Source organism: Molothrus ater, chromosome 3, assembly GCF_012460135.2.
Source record: "Molothrus ater isolate BHLD 08-10-18 breed brown headed cowbird chromosome 3, BPBGC_Mater_1.1, whole genome shotgun sequence".
Classification (NCBI taxonomy): Eukaryota; Metazoa; Chordata; class Aves; order Passeriformes; family Icteridae; genus Molothrus; species Molothrus ater.
In genome coordinates this window covers 51,635,175-51,648,378 of record NC_050480.2, presented here as the reverse complement: position 1 = coordinate 51,648,378, position 13,204 = coordinate 51,635,175, and the positions used below count along the sequence as shown (strand labels likewise).

The 13,204-nt window shown below is 40.4% G+C and overlaps 1 protein-coding gene across 1 annotated transcript in view; it reads right to left on the bottom strand.

Moving 5' to 3' along the window:
- Positions 1-12,909, bottom strand: part of ADGRG6 (adhesion G protein-coupled receptor G6) — a 110,881-nt gene extending 97,972 nt beyond the window's left edge. The window contains exons 1-2 of the mRNA XM_036381073.1: positions 12,696-12,909; positions 6,987-7,087 (exon numbers count right to left, since the gene is read on the bottom strand). Of these exons, the coding sequence (XP_036236966.1) occupies positions 6,987-7,087; positions 12,696-12,697 (103 nt within the window). The 5' untranslated portion in view covers positions 12,698-12,909. The remainder of the gene's footprint in view (positions 1-6,986; positions 7,088-12,695) is intronic.
- Positions 12,910-13,204: the final 295 nt, after the last annotated feature.

The following is a 13,204-nucleotide window of genomic DNA, read 5'->3' as shown; positions in this document are numbered from 1 at the left end:
AGGAGTGGAGTTGGGTTTAAAGTGGAAAGTGGCGTGATCTTTTCAGAGACAGCAATTAAAATAGACTTATGTGAAAGATATCTGGAGGCCAGACTACATAGGCAGACTTCTAACTCTGAATTATACACTTAATTTTCCTGCACTGCAGCAAGAGTCAGAGCTTAGTCTGTCATTTACAGGAACTGAGCAGGCCAGCAAGCACTGAACCCAGACAAAACAAGAGGGGTTTCTGGAAACCCTCCCTTCCCTTGATATGCATGCTTATAGAATTATAGATGTCCTCATGGCTTTATTAAAATAAATTATATTATCATATCTAGGGCAGGAAAAGTAGTTTTGGTTCAATGTATCACAGCAAGGGATGTACTTCTCTGATGTAACTTATCATTATTACTTTAATAGTTTTGTTAACTTTGTAGAAAATGTTCAGTCTATAGCTAAAACACTTTTTTTTTTCCTCCCAAAGCAGAGATATTTTTCTCTTCCATGATGAGAGAAAGAAATTCAGACTTAGTACATGTGAATAATTAAATCAGATGTTTTTCATACACAGTCACAATTCCCTCACTTTTTCTCAGATTCTTGAAAAATAAACATCATATATGTTTTTCTTCATTTTAGTATTGTATATCTATCTCAGACATCTCTGTATTGTGGTTGCATGCAAATGCAAATTTGAACATTTCTTTATCAGAAAGTGATAACTGAGGCCTTGCTCTAGTAAGCATTACATGTTACACCTTGTGGAAAAAGCTTAAGCAATCTCACTAAGTAAACAAATACTATGTTCTAGCAAAAGTAATCATGGACATTAAAATAGGCATCTAAAATCTGCAAGATCAGCTCTTCTGATTAATTTTGAAATGCTGACTTTACAGTGGTAATTACTCACTTCTATCCATTAGGATATTAAATGAACCAATTTAATTACACAGTATTAATTGTGATACCTATTGAAATGCACATCACACAATTTCTAGATTTGTATGTTAGGAACTTCTACCTGGAAAACTTCTATTTCTAGTTAACACCTTCACTTCACGATACAATGCTTCTCACATTAGTAATCCACAGGAGAAAAAAAGTGGTACTCACAAAGACTCAGTTTTTTGATAAAACAGAAACGCATCTTGTTCTAAAATTTTCGTTCACTTTATTGAGAGCAAGTGACAAATAGATAAAAAATTAATTTTTTCACATAATAACCCCTATCAGGGCAGGCTTCTGTAAAGCACAGTCCAGATGGCAACAAATCATCTTGAGCCTATTTTTGGAGATACTGCTAAGGTAGGTACTTTTATTATGTGTTGTGATAAACAGTATTGACAAATATTCAAGCATCTCTTGGTTATATTTTTTAATTTCTAACAGTGAACAGAGAAAATGAGGCAAAAAAAAATTTATAAACAGATTCTAAAATACTACAGGTTGTAAAGATTGGACCTTCTGTGACAGGTTGCTCTTTCTTTCAAGGTATAGTGTTTATAGAGAGGTACATTATTTAGCCTGTGTTCCAATAAAGGAGTGCAGAGACCCTGTACAATGAGGTCGTAGTCAGCTTAGAAATGCCTGAGCACATTCCTTATCGGTTTGGCTGCAAGGGCATATCAGAGGAGGGGGAAAAATCACTGTGCTTTTAAGGCGGTATTGTCTTGGTTAATGCAAAGAGGTTGAAACATTTAAGGAAGGGAAAAGAATTATTGACACCATCAAAAGATTATAGCTAAAAAAAGTAAACAGAAGTAATGAAAGGCAGGTTCCTGTGAAATTCATTTCAATAGTAATTTACTTTTATATTAACAAACTGTCAACTAGGGGAAATACAAGAAAGACAACTAGCAACTTTTTCTCTGCAAGACTTGCATGAACAGAAATTCTAAACACATGTCTCAAGCCAGCAAAAATTTAGATATTAAACAGAACATAAAAGAGATAGCTTATGATATGTTTTGTTTAAGCTAAATTAAAATATATGAAAAAACCCTGACAGAGAAAGAGGAAAGAATAAAAAAAACCTTGGAGCAGTTCATTAAATACATAGATTCCTTCTGACTAATCTCTCAATTACTCATGATTTATGTATGCCTCTGTAAGGAAAGACTGCCAAACTGAATATTTTTTCCAAACTTTTTAAATTTCCTGATGTTTTCCATAACTTTCAGAAATAAGAATTTCCATGCCTGAGTCAGGGACAGAACTATCAGTCACATTTACCCTGCTCAGCAATAAATGCACACCCGCTCCCACCCCTGGGATGCCATGAGAGGAGTTCGACAAAGCACCAGTAGCAACTTTATCAAATCACCCCTGCTGTACGTGAGGATTGTGCCAGCTGACTGGCTTACTGCCTTGGCACTTGGGTTCTTGCTTTGCACATGGTAAGGAGGAAGATAAGGGAATGTGCTGACAACCATTTCATTATTTGCCCAGTGATAGGATCTTCGGCCCTTGTCTGGGGTAGGCAGCTTGAGATCTGTGGTGAAAAAACCACACTTCCTGACTTGTCTGTGCCAGATAAAGCCCAATCCATTTTCACAGTGTCACTAACTCTTGCTGCTAGTGCTGGTGGCATGAGCAATACTTCCCACCATACTGACTTCCCATCTCTTATTGGGCTTCTGAACCCACAGACTCACCCTGAAATCCTCCCATAAACAAGAGAGGACTTTATTCTCTCCTTTATCTAAGCAGACACAACTAAGGACCATAACAGACAAAGATGATCTTATATTGTGGATCATCATCAGACGTGGGTGAATGACCTGCCTTCAGATTTTTTTTTCTTGATGAATTAAATACAGAAATTTTTCTTTGAATCACCACTAAAATTTAGATTCCCGGGGCTGTAACAGAATTGAAATTTACACTTTGGTGAGCTGCTGAGAATTGATTAAACTCTCTCTGAGGACATGGAAATGTGACACCAGTGCACTTTACTGATGGATGACCAAAGGACAAAGGTTCATTCTAGCACCAGCTACAGCCACAGTAATTTTGTGGTAACATCTGGTAACATCAGCATGGGGCTAATGCAGATATAGTGTAGTAAGAATTACAGATGTCCTCATGGCTTTATTAAAATAAATTTTTTCACATTCTGAATAAAACTAAATACGGCTGCACAGCAGTCAAAACATAAAATATCTATTGACCCTTATAAGTCAATATATATATATATATTGACTATAAGTCTACTAATGACATAAGAAGGTGAAAACTCTTATGAGGATGTTGCTATCTCAAATGTTCAAGTGTTCAAAACTCCGGAATTCCAGTGCTGACAAGACACTCAATAACTAGACTGGAAAATAATTATGCAAACTGCAATCTGCATTTGAGGTCCCTGAGAAAACTGCAGTTCTGCTCCTGAGTTACCATAGAGAGCGCAGACAACTCCAAAAGACAGCACAATATTGAAACAATAGACATTTTATTATGACAGCAGAAAAGCAAAAAAGCAAGGGGGGAATAAAGTGAATATTTTTGTGAGGTTACACACACCTGAAGCGACTGATTTTCCTTTCCATACTGAACTGCTCCTTCTTTATGTCAGATAAATTGAAGCCATTGTGACAGGACAAGCAGCAAAACAATTTTTTAGACACATCAAAAGCACTGTCATATTCCAAGACATGCAATTTCCAATGGGTCTTTTAATTTCCCAGATTTTTAACCAAAATAGATTCTACAGGACAATGATTAAGAAGGAACTATAGATATTAGGGAAGTTTGGAAATTATATAATGTATTTCTCAGCCCCAGGAAAAGAGGACTATAGATTTAAGCCATTTCTGGTAGATATTACTATACATTTCCAGGGACTGGGATTTCCCAGTCTTTCTTGACATCTATTTCACTGCTATCTAAACCTTTTGATGAGATGTCCTCCCCTCATTTATCTTCTTGTAATTTAGGCCCATTTCTTTGTGCCCTTTCAACTTGAAAAGATCAGTCTATCCCTTCCCACTGCACCTACCTCCTGAAATATTCTCAGTTCTTATGCATTCCCTCTTTTGTCTATTAAAGACCAAAAAAATCTTAGTTCTTTCTCTCTGCCTTCATTAGTTACATTTTCTAGAACTTTGTTCACTCCATTTGTTCTCTCCTGGGCTCTCTGAAATGAATGAAATGTACAAACAAACAAAAAGTTAGGAATATCTGAGTCTCCTATAAAAGCAGATTTAACTAATTCTGTTTAAAACACCCCCATTCCAACATCTGAGCTGCCATGCAGCCCTTTCACTGGAAGACAGGCAAGCTGTTTACAAGGGAGGTGAGACATACACTCATCACAGGGAAACTGAGGCACAGCTAAATGACCCACATAAGACTATCATGGACATCTACCTCAGACAGGAATGGAACAAGTTACTAACTGAGCTGTGCAGTAACTTCCCCCTGACTCACAACACATAACTTGAAGCCAGTGTGCCCAGACTTTGTGGCTGCTGAGTTCTTAACTAAATAGTACATGCTATATTTTTATCATTTTTTTGGTGTTAATAATTTCTTTCTGTTTCAAGTGTCACAATCCATCCATTGATTCATTTGAGGTACCAGACCTATACTTGAACTGCACTCCACTTGTGCACCTGCTTGTCAGTACCTTACCAATCTGTGGCTGAATATTCTTTCCACAGACCATCTCATTCCTGTTCTAAGTTTTCTGCTCTGTAATCCCTCTCCTAAGCTTTGTTTCTGAAAGCAGGCCCAGTATTGTAGTTTTCCTCAAACTAAACTATAAAATTATTACTTTTGCATTTTCCATGTCACAGTGTGACTGATATCTTTATCCTTATGAATAGCCCCTTAAATAATCCATAAAACCTGGACCTAATGATCTTAATCCCTTGCTTGTATGTAACCTCCTCTGGGCAAAGCTTAATAAGCACCAATAGCTTTCTAAGCTTACAGCTCACTAGAGAATCTGGATGAATGTCAGGCTTTTATGAGATTTCTACTGTAAATTCAGTCAAGCTTAAGCTGCCAGAGAGATTATGAATACCATATGAATCCACAGCCAAAGTGACCAATACCTTTTAAGAACACGAAATAAAAAATGCAGGAGCAGCAGCGTTTCCTGCTTTGTCTGTCTTGCTCTATTAGAAAAGCCAGACAAAAAGATTCTATTTTGCAGGATAACCTATGCTTTTACATCAACATAAAAAGAAATATGAACCCTGAGGGTCTACAGGCAAGTACTGCCAAATGACAGGTTCCTGTAAAGGTAAATGTCTCATTTTCATTTCAGTTGAGTGTTAGCAGCAGACTGCCCATCATCTCTTTCACTACTGAACAGCAAACATCTTTCTATTGAACCTGGGCATTTCCAGTGTACCTTATTTATCTACTTATTATTCAGACTGACAGGGAAATATTTTTTCCATTATTGACAGTTTTGAAGATTTCAAATCTCTTCCTGTGGAGGCAACAAAGGAAAAGCCCCCATAGGGATCCACTTGAGATTGGAACACGTTGGCTGCTTTTACAATTCAATGGCACCAATCATTTTATTGCTGAAGAGGTTAGCCAGGGACATATATGATTTTACAGAAGTGTATCCTGGAGTTTGGCACAGGGCTTTTGACCTTACTTGTTCAGCAGCAGCACAGGTAGCCATGGTGCGATGAGCTGAATGTATGGGTCAGTTTGTGGTTGGCTTTCCCTGTCCTCACAGCACTGACTGGGACCTTCTGGCTCACAGGGCTTAGGTTGCTGTCACCTACACTTTCAGTTATCAATTTTTGTTATGAAGAGGAATTAGCAAAGGATAACAATTTTGACATCCTAGTGTTCTAGCCATCAGGAAACAGCACACAGCAGATGTACGTTAGAGGAGGTTTTGCTGATTTATTTTGTGCTAAGAATGGCAGCAGCATGGCCCAAGATCAAGTATGGAACAGGAACACGAAGACACAAAATCCATCAGTCAATGGAACCACAGGTGAGAGCAGATCCTAAATGCATTTCTGGCTACAGTTTAATGGATATGGAAAACACCTATTAAAGTGATATGAATATGGAAAGTGCTACTGCACAGTGACAACACTGTTTTGTCTCTAAAAAAATTGTAGGTTTAAAAATTTTAAAAAGCACTTTTTTAAAAAGGAAAAACATTACCAAAGAAGGTAGAAGCCCTTTCTATATATAAACAATCTTTTTTTCCAATGGCAAGACTGTCAAAGCAAAACTACCCATCTGATACAGATTTAGCTGGGCACCACAAGCTGCTCCAAAATTTTCATATGCTCCAGAATAAACTCCAGACATCTTTTTTCCAGCAAAGCAGCTGGATCTCCTAAAATACTTTGCACTTCAGTGGTTAGGACAAGACATTTACTGAATGAAATCTCTCATTCATATGTTTAAAGAAAACAGTCAAAATGTTACATTATGCTGTGCTGAAGTGCCACACAGATCAAGATGATGTAAAGCTTAAACTGATGGTTTTTTACAGTGTACAGTTATCTTACATATAACTTGCATATACTTTGCTGAAGAATGTTTCTATTATTTGAGTCATAAAAGCTTTTAAAAATAATAAGCACACTCCAGGTGTTTTACCACTTTGAGCTACAGTGAAGGGTTATTAAATACACAATCTGCAGGCACAAACAGTACTGTGGAAAATGGAAGAACTACATGATTACCCACAGAATTTCAACAACCAGAAGAAATTCACAAGAGGCAGGCATTAACAATGTAAACACAAAGAAAGAGCAAAATTAAAGAATTCAAAGAGATTCAAAGGAAAAAAATAGTTACAATTAATAACAGCACAATCGTAAAAAATGGCAAAAATAAAGTTCAGCAGTAGCAGACACAGGACCAAAGCTATAAAATCACAAATAGTGATCATCATGCATCCTTTCATCAAAGTGTTATATTGTACAGAATTCAGCCATACATAAGCATAATCCCCGGTCATTAAAATTTTGCTCCTGGACCATTATTTATTTATGCAAGAAGATTAATTGCTGACTTACCTGCTTGCTGCATGCATATAATATATGTGGTAAACAAGTAGAGACAGTGATGCAGCTTCCATTTCCAGTGATAGCACCACATTTCACTTCCATGAGACATCCTGTGGGAAAAAAGAAAAGCAACCAAGAATTCAGGGAGTTTTACAAGACAAGAAAATGAGGAAGACTCTGTTGTTAGTCAAACTAGTAGCCTGCAGTAAATAAAGTAGTGAAAATTATGGATGGCCCTAGTATTGCTTAAATGGAGACAAAAGTCTGCTAAAAAGGGTCAGAAATTATGTTGTCTGGTTCTTAGTAGACAGCAAAATGGAAGGCTGGTCAGCCTTGGGCTTCTAAGCAGATAGATGTGGGTGTTATTTCAGTAAAAGAAACAAGAAGCACAGTCTGAAAAAGTTAAGTTGTAGGGGTTTTTTTGAAATATGAAATTTTACACGTATATTACATGTACATTTATTCTATTTAATTATACATAATAATTACATATTTGTTATTAACTTAATAAAGACGGTAGATTATAATTTGCCTCTGCCCTTAACAAAGCTTTCCATTTTTCTGTTCTAATGTTTTGACAGCTATGATATCTTCTGCTGACAACTTTTATGAAAATCCTGAAACTTTCCTTGCCAAAATCTAGGAGCTCACCTGTGCTGCCAGAGGAGTCAGGGACATACTGATTATTTCATAAAATAAATGCAGTTATAGAAAAGCCTCTACCAGTTAAAGCCTTGAAGTTAGTTTCCTTTCCCTTGCAGGCTAGAGGATATTTAACGGCTAAACCAAAATGCTTCCTCCACTGTGGGCAAAAAAGGAAGCAAAAGTCTTAATAAACTTCTTCACACCTTTATTCATGCATCCAAAATGAATGGTGCTCCACTACATTTACGTCTCATTTTATTCAACAAGTTAGCAGCAAGCAAAAGGAAGTAACAAGTAACGAAATACAACTGCATTATTTTGACCAACTCCTTCCTCTCCTATTTGGTGATGATAATTGGCCTTTTGTTCAGTAAGATATTATCTCCCTCAATTGAGGCAAGTAAGGAAAAAACTCTTCCTTCTTCTCCATAGATATTGCTGTGAACCCACCAGTAAAAGCTAGGGCAAATGTAAAACCTTTTCCAGTGTAAGCGTCTGTTTATTCCCCATGTGAAACCAATGCAGCAAGATAAACCACTGTAAAGGAACAAGTAATATTTCAGCTTTAAAAGTAGTAATTCATCAAAGCACTCCTGTGGGCTAGATGCCAATGAGCCCAGGTAAATGACACTTCAGCAGACTGCTGCTATCAGTTAGGCTTCCATTGAGTTGAGTGTTACACAGCACAGGTATCTGATTACAAAAGAAGTTCAGTTCTTTGTGGGTAGTTGTATCAAATTAGGAATCTGAAGCAGATTTATTTTTTCTGAGATACTGCAAAGTCAAACCTAACAAGTGTTGAAGACAAGCTCAGAAAACATGGGGCTCCGAAATACAAGAATCTCTTTGATGAAGCCAGACATACAAAACTGGATTATCAAACAATAGAATTATTGTCCTTCCACTTAGTGATCCAAAAATCCTATTAAATCTCAACAGCAGAAAGCTGAGGTTTTGGAGCAGTTGCTTTCCAATGTATATAATTCATAATCCACAATAACTTTAATATTAATTTAGAAAATTGAATTTGAACAGAAGTCCTTTGAAGACATGAACACAGTTGCACACACACCCAAACACATACGGCATACATATATACTCACAGAGTGGGGAAATGGAAATGTTGGGGCTAACAGCATGACACACCAGAGATACAAAAGAATTTTCCTGTGCCTACAGAAGAGTTTGCAGATGAGACACATGGCATCCTGCTGCTTAATCTACCAATGCAAACCTGTAGAAGTGGTTGCATTACTGGTTTTTGTTGCTGGCTTGTTTTGAGCAAGCACATTAAACAGTTATTAGACTAGGAAACAAACAATTATTAATTCAGAATAATTCTGTGTTAAATTCCATCAAACTGATAAATTGTCTGTATCGTCACTTTTGATATCTCTGTGAGCTCAGACAAAGATTTTGCTCATTTAATAATGGGAGAATCTGAAACAACACATTTGAGATACACAGGGAAAAATAACATGACAAGTTTCTGCTGCTTAGGTCTGGTGTGAATGAAATTCTATGTTAGTCTGAAAGAAGTATTTAATCTGGCCAATTTCTATTTGTTACTGTTTTACTTGCATTGCAGTAATGCTTACAAGCCAGTACTCCGTGGGACGCCAGAATGATAGTTTATAGTCTGTTTCCTCACCCTCACCCATGTAAAAAGTGCTAGTCAAGAAAGATTTCAAGAACATGGATAAGCAACAACAGAGCCGAGCATAAATAAGTGCAAACAATAAGGCAGAAAGGAGTAGCTATAAAGACTTTCCCCCAGAGTAAAAAGCTAGATAACTACATAACTGCTATTAAAAATACATAATTCTCCACCAAAATAAATAAAACAAAACAAATTTATAAAAAAGAGCAAACTATCTCCTCCCCTTCTCCACCACTGAAGGACAAAACAATTATCTTTATACCAAATTGTCTCAGTTGACAAGAAAAAGGTTTGTCAAACTCTGACAAGAACGAACACAGAAGCGCACGCTACCAAAACACTCCACTAATGTGGGCACCATGAGTCAGATCTGTTTCTTTTGGAGAAGATTGCTGAAAAACTGTTTTACAAAGCATAACCACCAGCTGAGTGCTATAAATTAGTGAGGAAATCAGTTATTTATATGTTCCTAGGATCTTGCAGACCCAAAAATTCAAAATTCAGAAAGCCTTACACTGTGATGTGTAACACTCCTGTTCACACAAGAAAAAAGTTGTCAGGGATGGAAGTCAGATACTGCCAACAAAAAGGCTGTATCCACAACAAAATCAATCCCTGATATTTTTATAATTTGACATTTCAGACAATTATGATAAGGTGTTGCAATAACTGATAAATACTTCCAAGGCTTTAAGAAAACACAACTTAGTTGCAGATATTATTCACCTCTTAGTAGCCACCATATTTATTTTAAGGTTCTTTTCCTTGGTTACTAGTGTTAATCAACATCTAGAAGTGAATACAAACAGCATATGAATAATTCAATGGAAAAATCAGCAAACAATAATTCAATAATATTCAATAGAAAAATCAGCAAGTTCTGAGCTTGTTTATAGCTTATCAAGGAATGATATGGTCCCCTGACAGCACTGATTTGATGACCCAAGAGACAAACCTCTTTGGTCTTGTGTTCTTATTTTAAATACTATTAAAAAGATGTGTTCTGTCATTTAACATTCATTAACAGCACAGGGATGATATCAGAATAGCAATGTAGTAAAACACACCAGGAGTTTAGGTAAGCAAAGGGATGGACCTTGTAACAAAGAGATGGATCTGTAACAAAGATCTCAGACATGGAGACATGGATTATTTCAGCCTTTGTCTTTGGTTACATAGAAAATTGTTCATAGTGAGTTTTCTTCTGTATTTTGTATCAGTTTAAATGAAAAAGCCCTGTTCTGTCCCAAGCTGGTAACACACTAGCAGCTCTAAAGAAATCACTCTAGATTGTCACAGAACCAAACATTTCACCCAACATATTTGGGAATTATTAGGACACCTACAGTAGGAGTACATCTACTACAGATGGATATAGTCTAGAAACAGGAATCCCTCTCAACTTTTGGGGATTTTTTGACGGTTTTGGCCTTCTGTGGAGTCTGATTTTTCTAAAGTCTGAAGTACTAATTTTTCTATGGACTTGCATTTCCCAGGGCAGACACTGTGTGACATGACCATCTATGCACTCTAGCTACCAATTCAGTCCAGTCTAGTCCATAGCTACTTTCATTTCCTATAACATAGGGAGACAATAAGCTTATTCACAATTCATTTCAGAAGAGCAAAATAGACATGTAAATTATCTAAACCATAAATGGATAGTAACTTGACACAGTTCAAGATGGAATTACTGGGAATTTTGCTACATCCAACTACTAAATCTTACTCTACATGCCAGCAGCCAGCTAGCAGACAAAACAGCATTGCCTTTTAGGGAATATACAGCTCTGCAGGACAACATACACAAAATGTGAATAATGCTGGAGTATTTCATTTGTAGACTGTACCAACCCAAACCAGGCAATACAAATTTGAATACACCATCTTCTGTGTTCAAAAGTTTGTCAAAATTCCCTGGAGTAGGATGTGAATTCTGCCTCAGGCATGCTGACATGACTTTTTTTGGTCTTTGACATGTCTAAAGCTATTAAGGAAAAATGTTGCTGACACTTTAAAATTAAAAGAAAGATAATATCAATTTCACAATTTTTTTTCTCACACAGATTGTAAACAAAAATATTTTAAGCTTAATCACTCCCAAGTAGAACTGCAAGTGAAAGATGATTGTAACTCACAGTTTAATTCCCCAAGATTAATAGAGAAGTTGATTTTAACTCTGAAACCATCGCTTTAAACTGTAGTACATTAATGTCTTGAAAGATTAATTACACAATACCCCTTAAAACTTTCATTTTGTTAAGCACTACCTGTTCCTAATTATTCTTACAGCCAGCTTTGAAAACACCCTCTTGCTCATCAAAAGAGATGAAAAAAAAATAAGACGCTGCCTTTTAATTTAAACAGTATCAGCTCTATCAGATCCATCTAAGTCCCTTGGCTTTTCTTTCAAAGGGAACCTTTCCCACTTGCAGGCAACAAATCTGCTGGTTGTTTCCAACCCGGTAGCACCGCAACACTAAATCTTTAGCAACTCCCGATTTCTGCCTTAACTTGACGGCGCTGTGTGAGACCCCCCTGCCCTTTTCACTTGTACCGATTCCCTCGGGCGCATCCCCAGGATCTCGCTCCTGGCTGTGATCGCACCGGCGGAAAAACCTCAAAACCTCAGTACCTCGCCTTACCTTCGGCGAGGGACGGTCAGTAAAGGACGAATATCCCGGGGAAGGCGTCCGGAGGCCAGGGCAGTGTCCGGCCCGGGGCTGGTGCGGTCCGGCAGGAGGGGGAGCCCCCGCTCGCCCCTCGCCCCCGAGGCTGGCGGAGCCCCCGCTCTGTGCGCTGCCGAGAGTCGCGGCGCGGATGCGAATGCTTTGTGAAGCCCGCTCTGCCCTCCCTCTCCCTTCCCCTACTTTTCCCCTACTTGTGCTGGAGCCTCACCTGGAGGGCTGCCTGCGGTGCCAGGGCTCCTCGACGTGAGCGGCCGCGGCCCCGAGCCAAGAGGCCGGGGCCGAGAGGGTGCGGGGGCACCGCCGCCCAGGCAGGCGGCCAGCGGGGCCAAGTGTTTCGCTACTTGCCCGCAAGCACGGGGAAATCCACCAGAGCGGTCCCAAGGATGGGGTTAGGGCGCCCTGGAAAGACAGCGGCCGCCCGGGAGCCGGCAGGGCAGCCGCCGACGGACACGCAGCCCGGACGGGGCAGAGCCCTGCCAGCCCTGCCCTCCGAGCTCCCTGCTTGAAAGTTCCCCGTTTCCCCATTCCTTCAGCCCTACCTACCTGCACTAGGGCTCAGCCCTGACGTTACTCACCACCTACCGTGGGTGGTGGGAAGCCCTGCCGAGCCGCCCGGGGCTCCGATCCCCCTCGGGCGATGCAGCCCGCGGGGCGATCCGCGCTCCCCCAGCGCCCCGGGCGGCAGCCGCAGCCCTCGCCCCAGAGCCCGGAGAAGGGACTTACATGGTGACATTACGGGGCGGCTCTGCTCCGGGTCTCAGCAAGCATCCCCCCGCGCTGCCGCTCGCTCTGCCTCTGCCCCGCTCCCTCGCCGGCTCCTCGCAAAGGTCATCGCTCCTTGCCCACCTCTCTTCCACGCCCGCGCCGATCCGCTCCTCCTCCGCCGCGATGCTTCTCCCACCCCGCGCCGCAGCGGGACCTGCCTCTCTCTTTGCACAAGTCGGGGGAACTTCGGCGCGGAGCGGAGCCGCCCCGCCCGCTGCCCGCGCCCCGCAGTCAGGTGGCGGCCCCGCGCGGCCCCGCGGCTGGCCCGGCCCACCGCGCTCCGGGGGCAGGACGCGCCTGGCGAGCCGCCGCCACCGGGGCCCCGAGCAGCCCTCCGGGGAGCTGCTCCGCGGGACCGGAGCGCCGCTCTGGGGACAGGGATGCCCACCCCCGCCTGGGAAAGGCGCTCCCCCGGCGGCACCGCACGGCGCCCTCCGGCTGACCCGGCTCACTGGTGAGGGGCTAGG